General features: G+C 35.4%; 1 protein-coding gene across 1 annotated transcript; it reads left to right on the top strand.

The window, feature by feature from the left end:
* Positions 2-10494, top strand: LOC109841753 (E3 ubiquitin-protein ligase MBR2-like; the record flags this gene model as incomplete). Its single annotated transcript, XM_020410695.1, has 4 exons — positions 2-280; positions 7445-7540; positions 7641-7796; positions 10046-10494. Coding segments are annotated over 4 exons (663 nt in total), but the record flags the coding sequence as incomplete, so codon positions are not given.

Consider the following 10720-nt stretch of genomic DNA (forward strand, 5'->3'; position numbering starts at 1 on the left):
CGCCAACGAGGTGAGGTCTTCTGCGGAGTTGCAGGGGAGGAGGTCGAGGCGGAGGAGGTTGAAGCAGAAGAAGAAAGAGAGGAGAGACAGAGATAGGGATAGAGATCATCATCATCACCACCAACAACAGCAACAGAGCGTTGCTGCTGATGGTGTCTGGTGTGGGCCCCGAGTTTCCGACGACTCGGCTGACTGCGTGATTCGGCACCACCACGGCATGATGATGATGATGTCTGGGGGTCCTGGCAGGAGGCAGGACTCTGAGAGGATTCATCGTGAGGTTGGTTCTTGATTTGAGATTTTAGGATTTTAGGGGTTTTGTTTGTTTACTTTCTCTATTTTTCCAATTTTAGTACTTTTCTAATTCCTAATGTGATTTTGTGTAAGACACCTATGAGGACTCACCCCAAAAGTTAGTTGTACTCCTGTTATATACCCATAATAGACTTCCCTATTAGAGCCAACCTTACTTCCCGGTTGCAAGAAAGCAGCGTGGTTGGTGGCACTGGCATGCCAGCGTTCATCTAAGGACTAGACTTGTCCAAAGCCCGTGCATGCTGGTATGTTAGAGTCCATTTAGTCCCGTGTTTGACTAATGAGGAGCAAATTGTGGATTTATAAGAGATTTGACAGCTAGCTTTTCGGGAGACTACTGGTAGTTGCATTAAGGTGATTCCTTTGATTTAACTATAAAGATTGTAACTGGGTGTTCATTAATTTTGGCAGGTAACTGTTATGAGAAACAATTTGTATAGTTTGGTGGAAATATTAGGGGTAATGCATGGTAAGATGATTTACTAAATTGAAGTGTATATATTGATAGTTTTGCATTAACTACAAGACAAATATAGTAGAAAGAGTAGCTATTTCTCTATGGTTTAACCCATCCATTGTTTAAGTAGTCTAAGTATGCTTGGAGGAATTATGCTGACTAGCATCCTATATTTCCATTTCACTCATAGTAATTGCTAATCGTGTAAATGTTATGGTTGAATTCAGTCATTGATATCCTATGATTTAAGGCATTTTTTCCTATGGAAATAAGTGAGGACTTTAGTTTAATATAGTGAAAAAACATAGAATGTAAACTCCTTTTCAAGTGTTATTGATTTGAGCATTAGAAAGCACTTCCTATAATTTGACAATGTTCATGTAGAATAATTGGAGACGCATGGTGGCATATAGACTTGGATTTTAAGCTTCAGTTTAAGCGAGAGATTACTATCTTGGTACGTTGATTTGGTTGGGAGTTTTAATGTCATGAATTCACCATGTAATATCATTGCCAGTTTCTCAAGAAAAAATCCAACGGGCCAAACCAGTTACATGATATAAAACTTTTTCAAGTACTTCAAATCCTTCATCCCTAACTATGGATTAGATTCTATCGAAATATATGCTATCAAACTTTCCAATGAAAGGGTTTAGCACCTTGTTCATGAGTCATATGAAAGAGTTTAAGAGTGTTGGATTCTATTGGAGATTGTTTCTCTTGAGAAATCTAACTTCTGAAGATCTTAGAAAATTGTTCACGGAGGAAATCGTTTCAGGCATTCTTCTTTTTTATTTAATTTAAAAACCATGATATACATATATCTGCCTATAGTGTATATCATGTTTTTCCAACACACATCACTGCTGAACTTTTGGATGAACTGCCTATAGAATGTTGGTAATCCATGAGAGCTTCTAGCTGTAGAAATTAATATTGTTAGTCACTTGAATAGTTGGTATTATTCCTTATCACACTAATGCGTATGAAGCCTAGAAAACAAAGGTTGTACTCAAATAACCACACTTTTTGGTAGCATGATTAGTTCTTATTTTAAGGGCATTCATCTCCAATTATTAGTCTAGTAATCATCATTCAAGTACATCAAATGCTTCATCTCCAACTATAGATCAGATTTCATCAAAATATATGCTATCAAACTTCCCAATACCAGAGTTTAGTACCTGATTCACGAGGCACATGAAAGCGCTTAAGAGTGTTGGATGTACCAAAAAGCATAACTAGCCGCCCATACAGTCCATCTTTGATTTTAAATGGTTATTTTTCACTTATTTTGCAACCTAATCGAAACGTGATGATGACCTCTCCATAGATCTAGTTTTGTGACAAAGCTGAGTCAAACTTGTGTATCACGTTCTATAATCTTGGAATCAGAAATCTATACTTCATAATGATCTTCTTGATTTCCCGATTATCAAAGGATATATGTCAGCTCTTATCCTTTGTTGTCAATAAGGTTGATAATTCACTTGGATTTAATATTCTCCTTATTGAATGCCTTTTAGGTCAGTCTTCTTCTTTGCGATTGTTAACTTCCGTAGGTCTCATCCAATTGTGAGATAGATTCATCAAAATTTAGAGCAAGAGATTAGATCAGTTTAATGTTAAGTGTTTCTCAAAAGTGACAGTTCTACTTGTAGCTACTCGAGTATGAGAGCATTGAATTCTTTTAAGGTCTGTTTTCCTCTTCATACATGATGTAACTCTGAATTCCCCTCTTTTGTGGCTACAACATAGATCATCTCACCTATCTCCTTTGTAATTGTTGAAAATCTCTTGCCACCTGTTATCAAGAATGCCTCCCCCTTCAACATATCTTTGTGGTACTATCCTGACGTGGGCACTAGAAAGATGCACTTCCCATCATTGTGTATCCATAAAAATCATCTCAATTCGTAATTGTGCATCTATATAAAACTACCATGGCGTCCTAATATCATAAAAATCATATAGTGCTCCAATCCATCACAAATTACGTACAACTTCATGGATAATTTTTTTTCAATAGAAAAGGAAGGTGGCATTGTCTATGTCACCTTCCTATTACTGAATCCCTAATCCACTCTCTTGTAAATTTTGATTTTTTTCTTTAGCCCTACTTTTTACGTGATCTCTAGTACAATGTTCCTGTAGTTGTTGCTTCTCTGTACAAAGGCATCTTTCAATTTGCCATCACATCAATTTTGAAAGATATTGTATGATTGTTGATGCTTCTACCTTTTTGAAGTTGATTTGAGGAGTTAAATGAGTGACTAGATATAAAAAATGCCTTCTTGCATGGTGATTTGCAAGGAGTGTATATGGTTCAGCCACTAGGATATGAAGTTCAAGGGCAGCCTACTAAAATTTGTCGCCTTAAGAAAGCCATTTATAAATTGTAGCAATCTCCTCGTGCATGGTTTGATAAATTTAGTATAGTGGTTAGAAACTATGGCTTGAAGCTATTGCATTAGATTATTCCATTTTTGTTACTTGTTAGACATTCTACCATTGGTACTATTGTTCTTGTTGTATGTGGATGATATTGTTATATTAGGGGATGATCATCAGGACATTTGAGATTTGAAGCTACATCTCAGTTTTTATTTTCACATGAAAGGTCTAGGGGTTTTATGGTATTTTATCGGGATAGAGGTTGCTTGTTTTCTAACAGACTAGCTTTATCTTAAAGGAAGTATCTTCTCGATCTTTTTGATGACACCGATATGCTTAATTTGAAGCCTGTTCGTATGCTTATGGACTCTCAAGTTGACTTGATCATGATATTGGGGAAGCTCTCACTGATCCTAGTAGTTACTGGAAATTGATTGGCAAGCTTATCTATTTGACGGTTACATGTCTCAAAATCACTTATGCTATTAGAGTTCTCAGTCGATATGTGGAGTCCACATCAGCTACATTGGATTGCAGCTTGTCGGTTACTACGATACCTGAAAGGTGCATTAGGAAAAGGACCTTTTTATTGTACTTCCAACAATTTGGATATTGTAGGTTAATCTGATGCTGACTGGGCATGTGATCCTCTTGATCGACATTCTATTAGTGGTTATTGCACTTTTGTTAGAGGAAATTTGGCCACTTGCTGAAGTAAGAAACAGACAGTTGTTGTCCTCTCTAGTGTTGAAGCCGAGTATAGAGCTATGGCTCATGCTGCTTGCGAGATGACTTGGGTGTGCGCACTACTGTAGGAGATGAGTATTGTTTTCGTATTGCTCATGACTTTCCATTGTGATAATTAAGCAGCTATTTACATTGTAAGCAACCCGGTGTCTCATAAGCGAACAAGACATATTGAGGTACACTGTCATTTTAGCCGTGATATGGTGTTGTCTAAGAAGATTGTGACTCCACATGTTCGCTCAACTGATCAAAGTGCTGACACACTTTCAAAAGTCTTGCCACAGTTATTGTTTTGTAACAAGCTAGACATGATTAACATCTATGTACTAGCTTGAGGGCGAGTACTAGAGTAGATTTATTTGTGAAGTGTTTTAGTCCCACATCGGGAACACTTGTAATCTTAAACTATTTATCTATCTATATAATAAAGAGGACTTAATAAAGAGGACTTAATAAAGAGGACTGACCGACAATGGGTTTAAGTCACTTTTCCTAACATAACAAGAAGGATGAGGAAGTGATTGGAATTAAGACCTATACCATGGGATAGATATGTTGAAAGCCTTGAGTCTGTAAGGTACCATGAATTCACCTTGAAGAAAAGAACTAGATAACATTTTTATTAAAACTAAAATCTGTTAAAAGATAACAATAACCTGCCTCTATATAGACTTAAGACTCCTAATTTGACTAAAAATAAAAGAAAATACATTTGTGACCCAAATAAGTGCGACTATGTAACTTACTACTCATTACAATTTGAATTAAAAGTTACCAAAAGTAATAATAAAAAGTTTCATCCTTTGCCAAATAGAGTTTCGCAAAATTGAGGCACTTGTCATGGCCTTAGGTCTTGCAGATACTATTGAGCTTTTCTAGCAACAAGAAATATGTCCGATTCTATGATTAAAGTGAAAAGGTTACACCCTAACACATAATAATAAACATATATTTATAGAATAATAAACATATATTTATAGAATAATAAACATATGATATAATATTCAATATCAACAATCAACCCCAAACACATAATAATAAACATATATTTATAGAATAATAAATCATATATCACAAGTCGAACTTCACATATTCACAGTTTCACGCTTTAGCTATATCTTTGTTAAAACTCCAGTTACTAACTCTAGTTAAACATTTCACAAGAGCAAGCTAGTATGCAAGGAACTCTAGCTACACCAAAACTGCAGTTAATCAATTAATTACAAGCACATCAATTAATTATGATAAACTAAAAGCTACACTTAAATAAAATCAGCTTAAATAAAATCAGGAATTGGAATCTTCAATAAACCTGAAAAATACAAATTAATAAATAACTCGAGCTATAGTCAATAAACAATAGCTATGTGCTGCTACTCAAAAACAACATAGAACTAAAACAATGAAAATCTACAGTTAATAGAAAACAAAAAAAAATCAAGTAACCCAACACAAACACTGATAACAACACGTAAAATTAGGAGACAAAAGAGGCCAAAATATAAGAGAACAAAACCTAAAAAAGATTAAAATTTTTTGAAATGAAAAGATTCTTAAAAGATTGCTTCTTGTTGCCGATTGCTGGTTGCTGATGTGTGCTTGGGATCTTCGCTCATAGGAGGTCTTTGTTTGTCGTCGAATGTTGGTGAAGTTTGATCGAGAGGGAGGGAAGGAAGGAGTCTCTAACTAGGGCTCGCTTGTGGAGAGGGGTATTTGAGCGGGGGATCATTCACACCGATAACCCACTTCTATTCTACTACTGGCTTATCGGGTTGACACCTACTACTTAAAACTGCCCACACAATTCAAAGTTGAAATTAAGGCCCCCCTTATGATCGCCATGCACCTTTGCGAAGTGTACACAATGGCGTGCCCGGGCGCCTACCTCGCTGTCGCTGAGTGCCCTGCATCATGCCGTATAGCTTTGTGCCTGAGTGCACTTTTAATGCCTCATTCTGCTTTGGTGCTCCTCGTCCTTTCCCCTTGATGTGCCTTCATTAGCATTAATGCACCGCACTGCTCCCCTCATGTTGTTGCTGCATCCTCTTATTCCTTCTCTTTCGCCTGGTCTTTGTCTTTCTTTCATCATTTTCTGTCATTTTTTTCCAAATTCTGATCAACTCCCTCATATTTTTCGTCCTTTTTAAATTTTTTCCTATTGTTGTTATTACTATATTAAAACATTAGTTGTAAAATTATAAACTATTATTCGAGTTATTGCGACGTCAATGATTATTAATAGCATAGAATTTGATTGCATGTCTTTTTTGGTTGAAACATTGGTCAATCAAGGCCTGGATGGAATATGCTAGATGTCCTGCTGCTTAGAATGTTGTAATTTTGCACGTCTGATTTCATAGCAAAGTTCTTTTTTTCATTGTGATTGATTACTGAAATAAGGGTAGAGTTAAATTGACAATAGCTCTCATTTGGCTAGTGTTAAGATTATGAATTAAGACATTATTTCGTGATTTGATAAGTGAAATTATTTATAATATCTTTTTAAATATCAAAATTCATAAACATGTTGGTTTAATTTCACACGTGTATCAAAAAGATTTTGTTTGTGGGACGTGCCTTGCTTTACCGAGATGCGCGCATCACCTAGCACCTTGCATTATGTTTGTTTGGGACTGTGCCTTGCCTTGCGAATGGTGTGCTTTTGAGACTTTGTGCCTTGATCACACTGATGCATGAAGACCTTTTTAAATTAAGATATGTATTATATATAATTGAATACATGTTTCCGTAAATGTATGCATATGTTCATGGAGTGTCATTACCTGGTAGGTGTTGGATTCGGTAGGGTTTCATGATAGGAGTATCATAGATTGTGCCCATTCCAATTAAACCAAGTCACAAAAACTCTCCTTAATCTCCATCTTCAGTTATCAAGCATAAATACCTTTGCCACTTGGTTCTACTGTGTACATCGCTACTGTTAGCACTTATTAATAGCAAGTGGTAGAAGCCGAGTTATTCAGTGAGTTTGACTTGGTTTAGCATTTATGCAGCTTAAATTCCTTCACCATTTGGTCCTACTGTATACATTGCTATTGTTAGCACTTATTAACAGCAAGTGGTAGGACCCGAGGTATTAAGTGAGTTTGACTTGGTTTAGCATATTTATGCAGCTTAAGTACCTTCACCGCTTGGTTCTACTGTATTACATTGCTATTGTTAGTACTTACTAATGGCAAGGGTAGATGCCAAGTTATGCAGTGAGTTTTACTTGGTTAAAAATATTTATGTCCGTCATTTCTGCTACTCGCATGGTTCGAGGTATTCTGCAAGCTAATTAGTGAGTATAGCTATGGAAATTGTTCATCAATTCGCTTTTGTTATTGTAAAAGATACTAGTCTCTGGTTGTTGTATATTGAAGCTATGAAGATTGTTCATGACTTCATGTATTGACATCCATCTTTTGATATGGTAATCGAAGGTACAGTTGCTATTGTCTATTGTACCTACAAAGATTGTTTATCTACGAGCATGTTAATGTTTCACATTCCAAATTTGACTATTTGCAGGTCATGGTATTCCAAACTAGAATGGTGTCAGGAAGAATGAATGTATATGACCGATACAGAGATTGGCGACTCGATGTTGATAGGATGTCTTATGAGGTGCTCGGTTTGTTCTCAAGATCTAGCTCTTGATCATTATGCTTATTTATTGCTTGCATCTCCTTGTGACAACAGAGGTTCATATTTCTTATTTTGGCAGGAATTGCTGGAGCTTGGCGACCGAATAGGTTACGTCAATACTGGCTTGAGAGAAGAAGAAATCTCACGTAGTCTAAGGAAAATGAAACACTCAATTCTCGATGCTTCACCGCTATACTTTTCTAGTGAAATGGAAAAGAAATGCAGCATTTGCCAAGTAGGTATCTGAACTCTCAACCTTTTGCTGATCACCCCATTTATGATTTTATCCTGATGGACACTTCACCTTTAATTTTTGCCTAGATGATCTTAGCGTATTTGTAGCCAATGAGAAGAAAGGCTAATTGCCCTCATGAGGCATGGCTTGCTAGAAATATGGCAGGGAGGGGGTGGAGGTCTTAGAAACAGGCTACGACCTTTTATCAGGAAAACTGTAGTCAGAGAATCTACCTTTTAGTTTCTAGAACTGTATTTAGGTAAGATATCTTTTTTGATAGAAATCTATAAGTTTAAGGGTTTTGAACTGCATAATGAGAATTATTTGTATGATTATTCTTAAACCTAAATATGAAGAAGAATAATGGATTCTTAGATTCAAATGTGGAATCTGTCTTCTCTGAAATTGAGTGTATATATTATATTCGAGTGGAATGCTAGACAGTAGACACAGTCGCGTGAATTGACTATCCACACGCACTCACCCCAATAAAACGCCATGTATTCCGAGATTTTCTCCCAAACTAGGTACGGTTAATTTATAGCATTATTTGCCCTTAAGTGCCCCAAAATTCACCTCATTCTTATCTTTGATACCCAATGTTTTTATTTGTCCAGAAAAAAGCAAAATTTAATTGTTGCACCCCAACCTTAATTTGCACTAGATACCCATTACATTACTCAATATGCCACGTATCTCGAATTTTTCTATCAAATTGAATACGGGTAATTTTATGCCCTTGCCCCTAGTGTTCGTAACTTGCACAACAGAATATCTTTTAGACTTTCTCAAAAAATAAAAAAAGAATACCTTCTCGATAAGGTTGTTTGCATTAATATACCCCACAGGTTACCTATTTTTACCTTTAACTTGCATAACAGAATACTTTTTAGACTTTCTAAAAAAATGGAAAAAGAATACCTTCTAGATAGGGTTATTTTCACTTACATACCCCACAGGTTATGTACTTTTACCTTTGACATCCCAACATATTTATTTACACTTACATACCGCAAAATTCACTACACATCAACTGTTTAGAAATTAAATTTCAATGGATTTCAACATATTTAACCCATATTAGAATTTTTGTAAAGTAGAAATTAGAATTTAAAATTTCGATGGATAGATTCACATGTTTGATACTGCTAATAGTAGTCTAGCTCAACTCTTATATTTTCGGATCAATTTGGATAGAAGTGGATCCACTGAGGAAGTCTATTAACTAAATTTATCTAAAAAATTAAAGGAATAGAGTTAAGAAATTTAGTTAATTGTATCCTCTTAGATCAGGTAAGAGGAAAAAAAAGGGAGAAGACATAATATTGGATTTTGTTTGTGCATTTGCGAGGAACTAGAAAATACGGCTTTTCTAACTGTAGGCTTTTTGACTTGTGCTTTTCTTAAAAGTCTTTGACTATCAACATTAGCTATTGCAGAAAGAAATATGTTTATTCATACTAATATATAAACCACAGACTCAGGGCAGAGAAAATTTTGAGGGGATCGAGGAAATGTCCTCCACTCAATTATCATCTTAAGGGCAAAGGAGTAATTTTCTCTGAAGGTTTTTTATATAAATGGAGATCCTATAGATTGGCCCTATGGGATTTCAAGTTTTTTACTAGACTTTTAAATTTTAGATACTTAAAATTGTACCAAAACCATTTAAACGTTAAAACCTTTGAATTTGATATTTGATACTTGAATTCAGGCCCTCAAATAAATTAAAATTATTTTCTTTCTTTTTAATGAAACCACAGTTTCACTTTCTGGACGTTGATTATATCACTTTGACTTTGTTTCTTTGTATATTTTCCTATGAACTCCATGAAAAATTAATTTACTTAGGAAAAAGTTTTTAATCAGATTTCTTTCAAATGTCAAATTACTTTCATAAAGAATATTTTATTATGATAAATATTGTTTTTATGCTAAAAAACTATTGTGCCGGTTTAATAAAATATGAAATCATGAAATGATTCCAATTTCGATCCCATCATTGTATCCAGTACATCCTAATCAGAAGTTAGAAATTTCATGTAATTTTTTTTAATGTTATGTACATTTGCACACGCTTGTGTTCTAGTATGCTTTAAATTGGTGAAAGCATTACACACGCCAAATGCAGAATACACCCTAAGCTTGTTTAACATCTTCTAAAGCTTATAATAAACATTTCGACATTGCAGCTTTGTATGCATCACCAGTGTAAGAGCTTGAATTTTATATTTATGACTATTTTACAGGAAGAATATGAAGACAATGATGAAATGGGGAAGCTGGAGTGCGGCCATAGATATCACGTGTACTGCATTAAGCAGTGGCTGCTTCAGAAGAATTCTTGTCCTATTTGCAAGACTGCAGTAACCAAAACCTGATGCAAGGGCATCTTGGTGGAGTTACTCGGGTGACCGCTTCCTCCAATTTCTCCATCATTACTCTGTATATAATATAATATGATACTTGTCTAAACATTAAGCAAAGCATGTAATTCTTTGGGTTTGTGATATTCGGGAACATTGGAGTGGCCCACAATTGTATAGGTCCATTATTTTCCATCAAAGTTGGTGTTCCTCTATATGGGATAAAGCCGATAGAAATGTACATTTTTCTGTTGTCGAGAGAACTTTCAGAGCCATTGTAATGATCAGTCTATTTCTTGCAATTATGGTTGAATGCTTAGATTCTGCTAAAATGTTCAAAACGTGAAACTGTAAATGCTGAGTGGCAATGTAGATTGAAATAGAGAAGCAAAGATAACATTGCATAACATAATTCCTCTAGAAGACATAGCATCGACACAAAAATATAGTCTCAACATATTCTTTACACAGATACGTAACAGAGAGTTGTTCCTTTCATTTTGAAGGTGCTTTGTTGGTGCGCGGAACTGAGGTTTTTGCTGCAGCCGAGGCAAAGCC

This window comes from Asparagus officinalis, chromosome 5 (genome assembly GCF_001876935.1).
Source record: "Asparagus officinalis chromosome 5, Aspof.V1, whole genome shotgun sequence".
In the NCBI taxonomy this organism is placed as follows: domain Eukaryota; kingdom Viridiplantae; phylum Streptophyta; class Magnoliopsida; order Asparagales; family Asparagaceae; genus Asparagus; species Asparagus officinalis.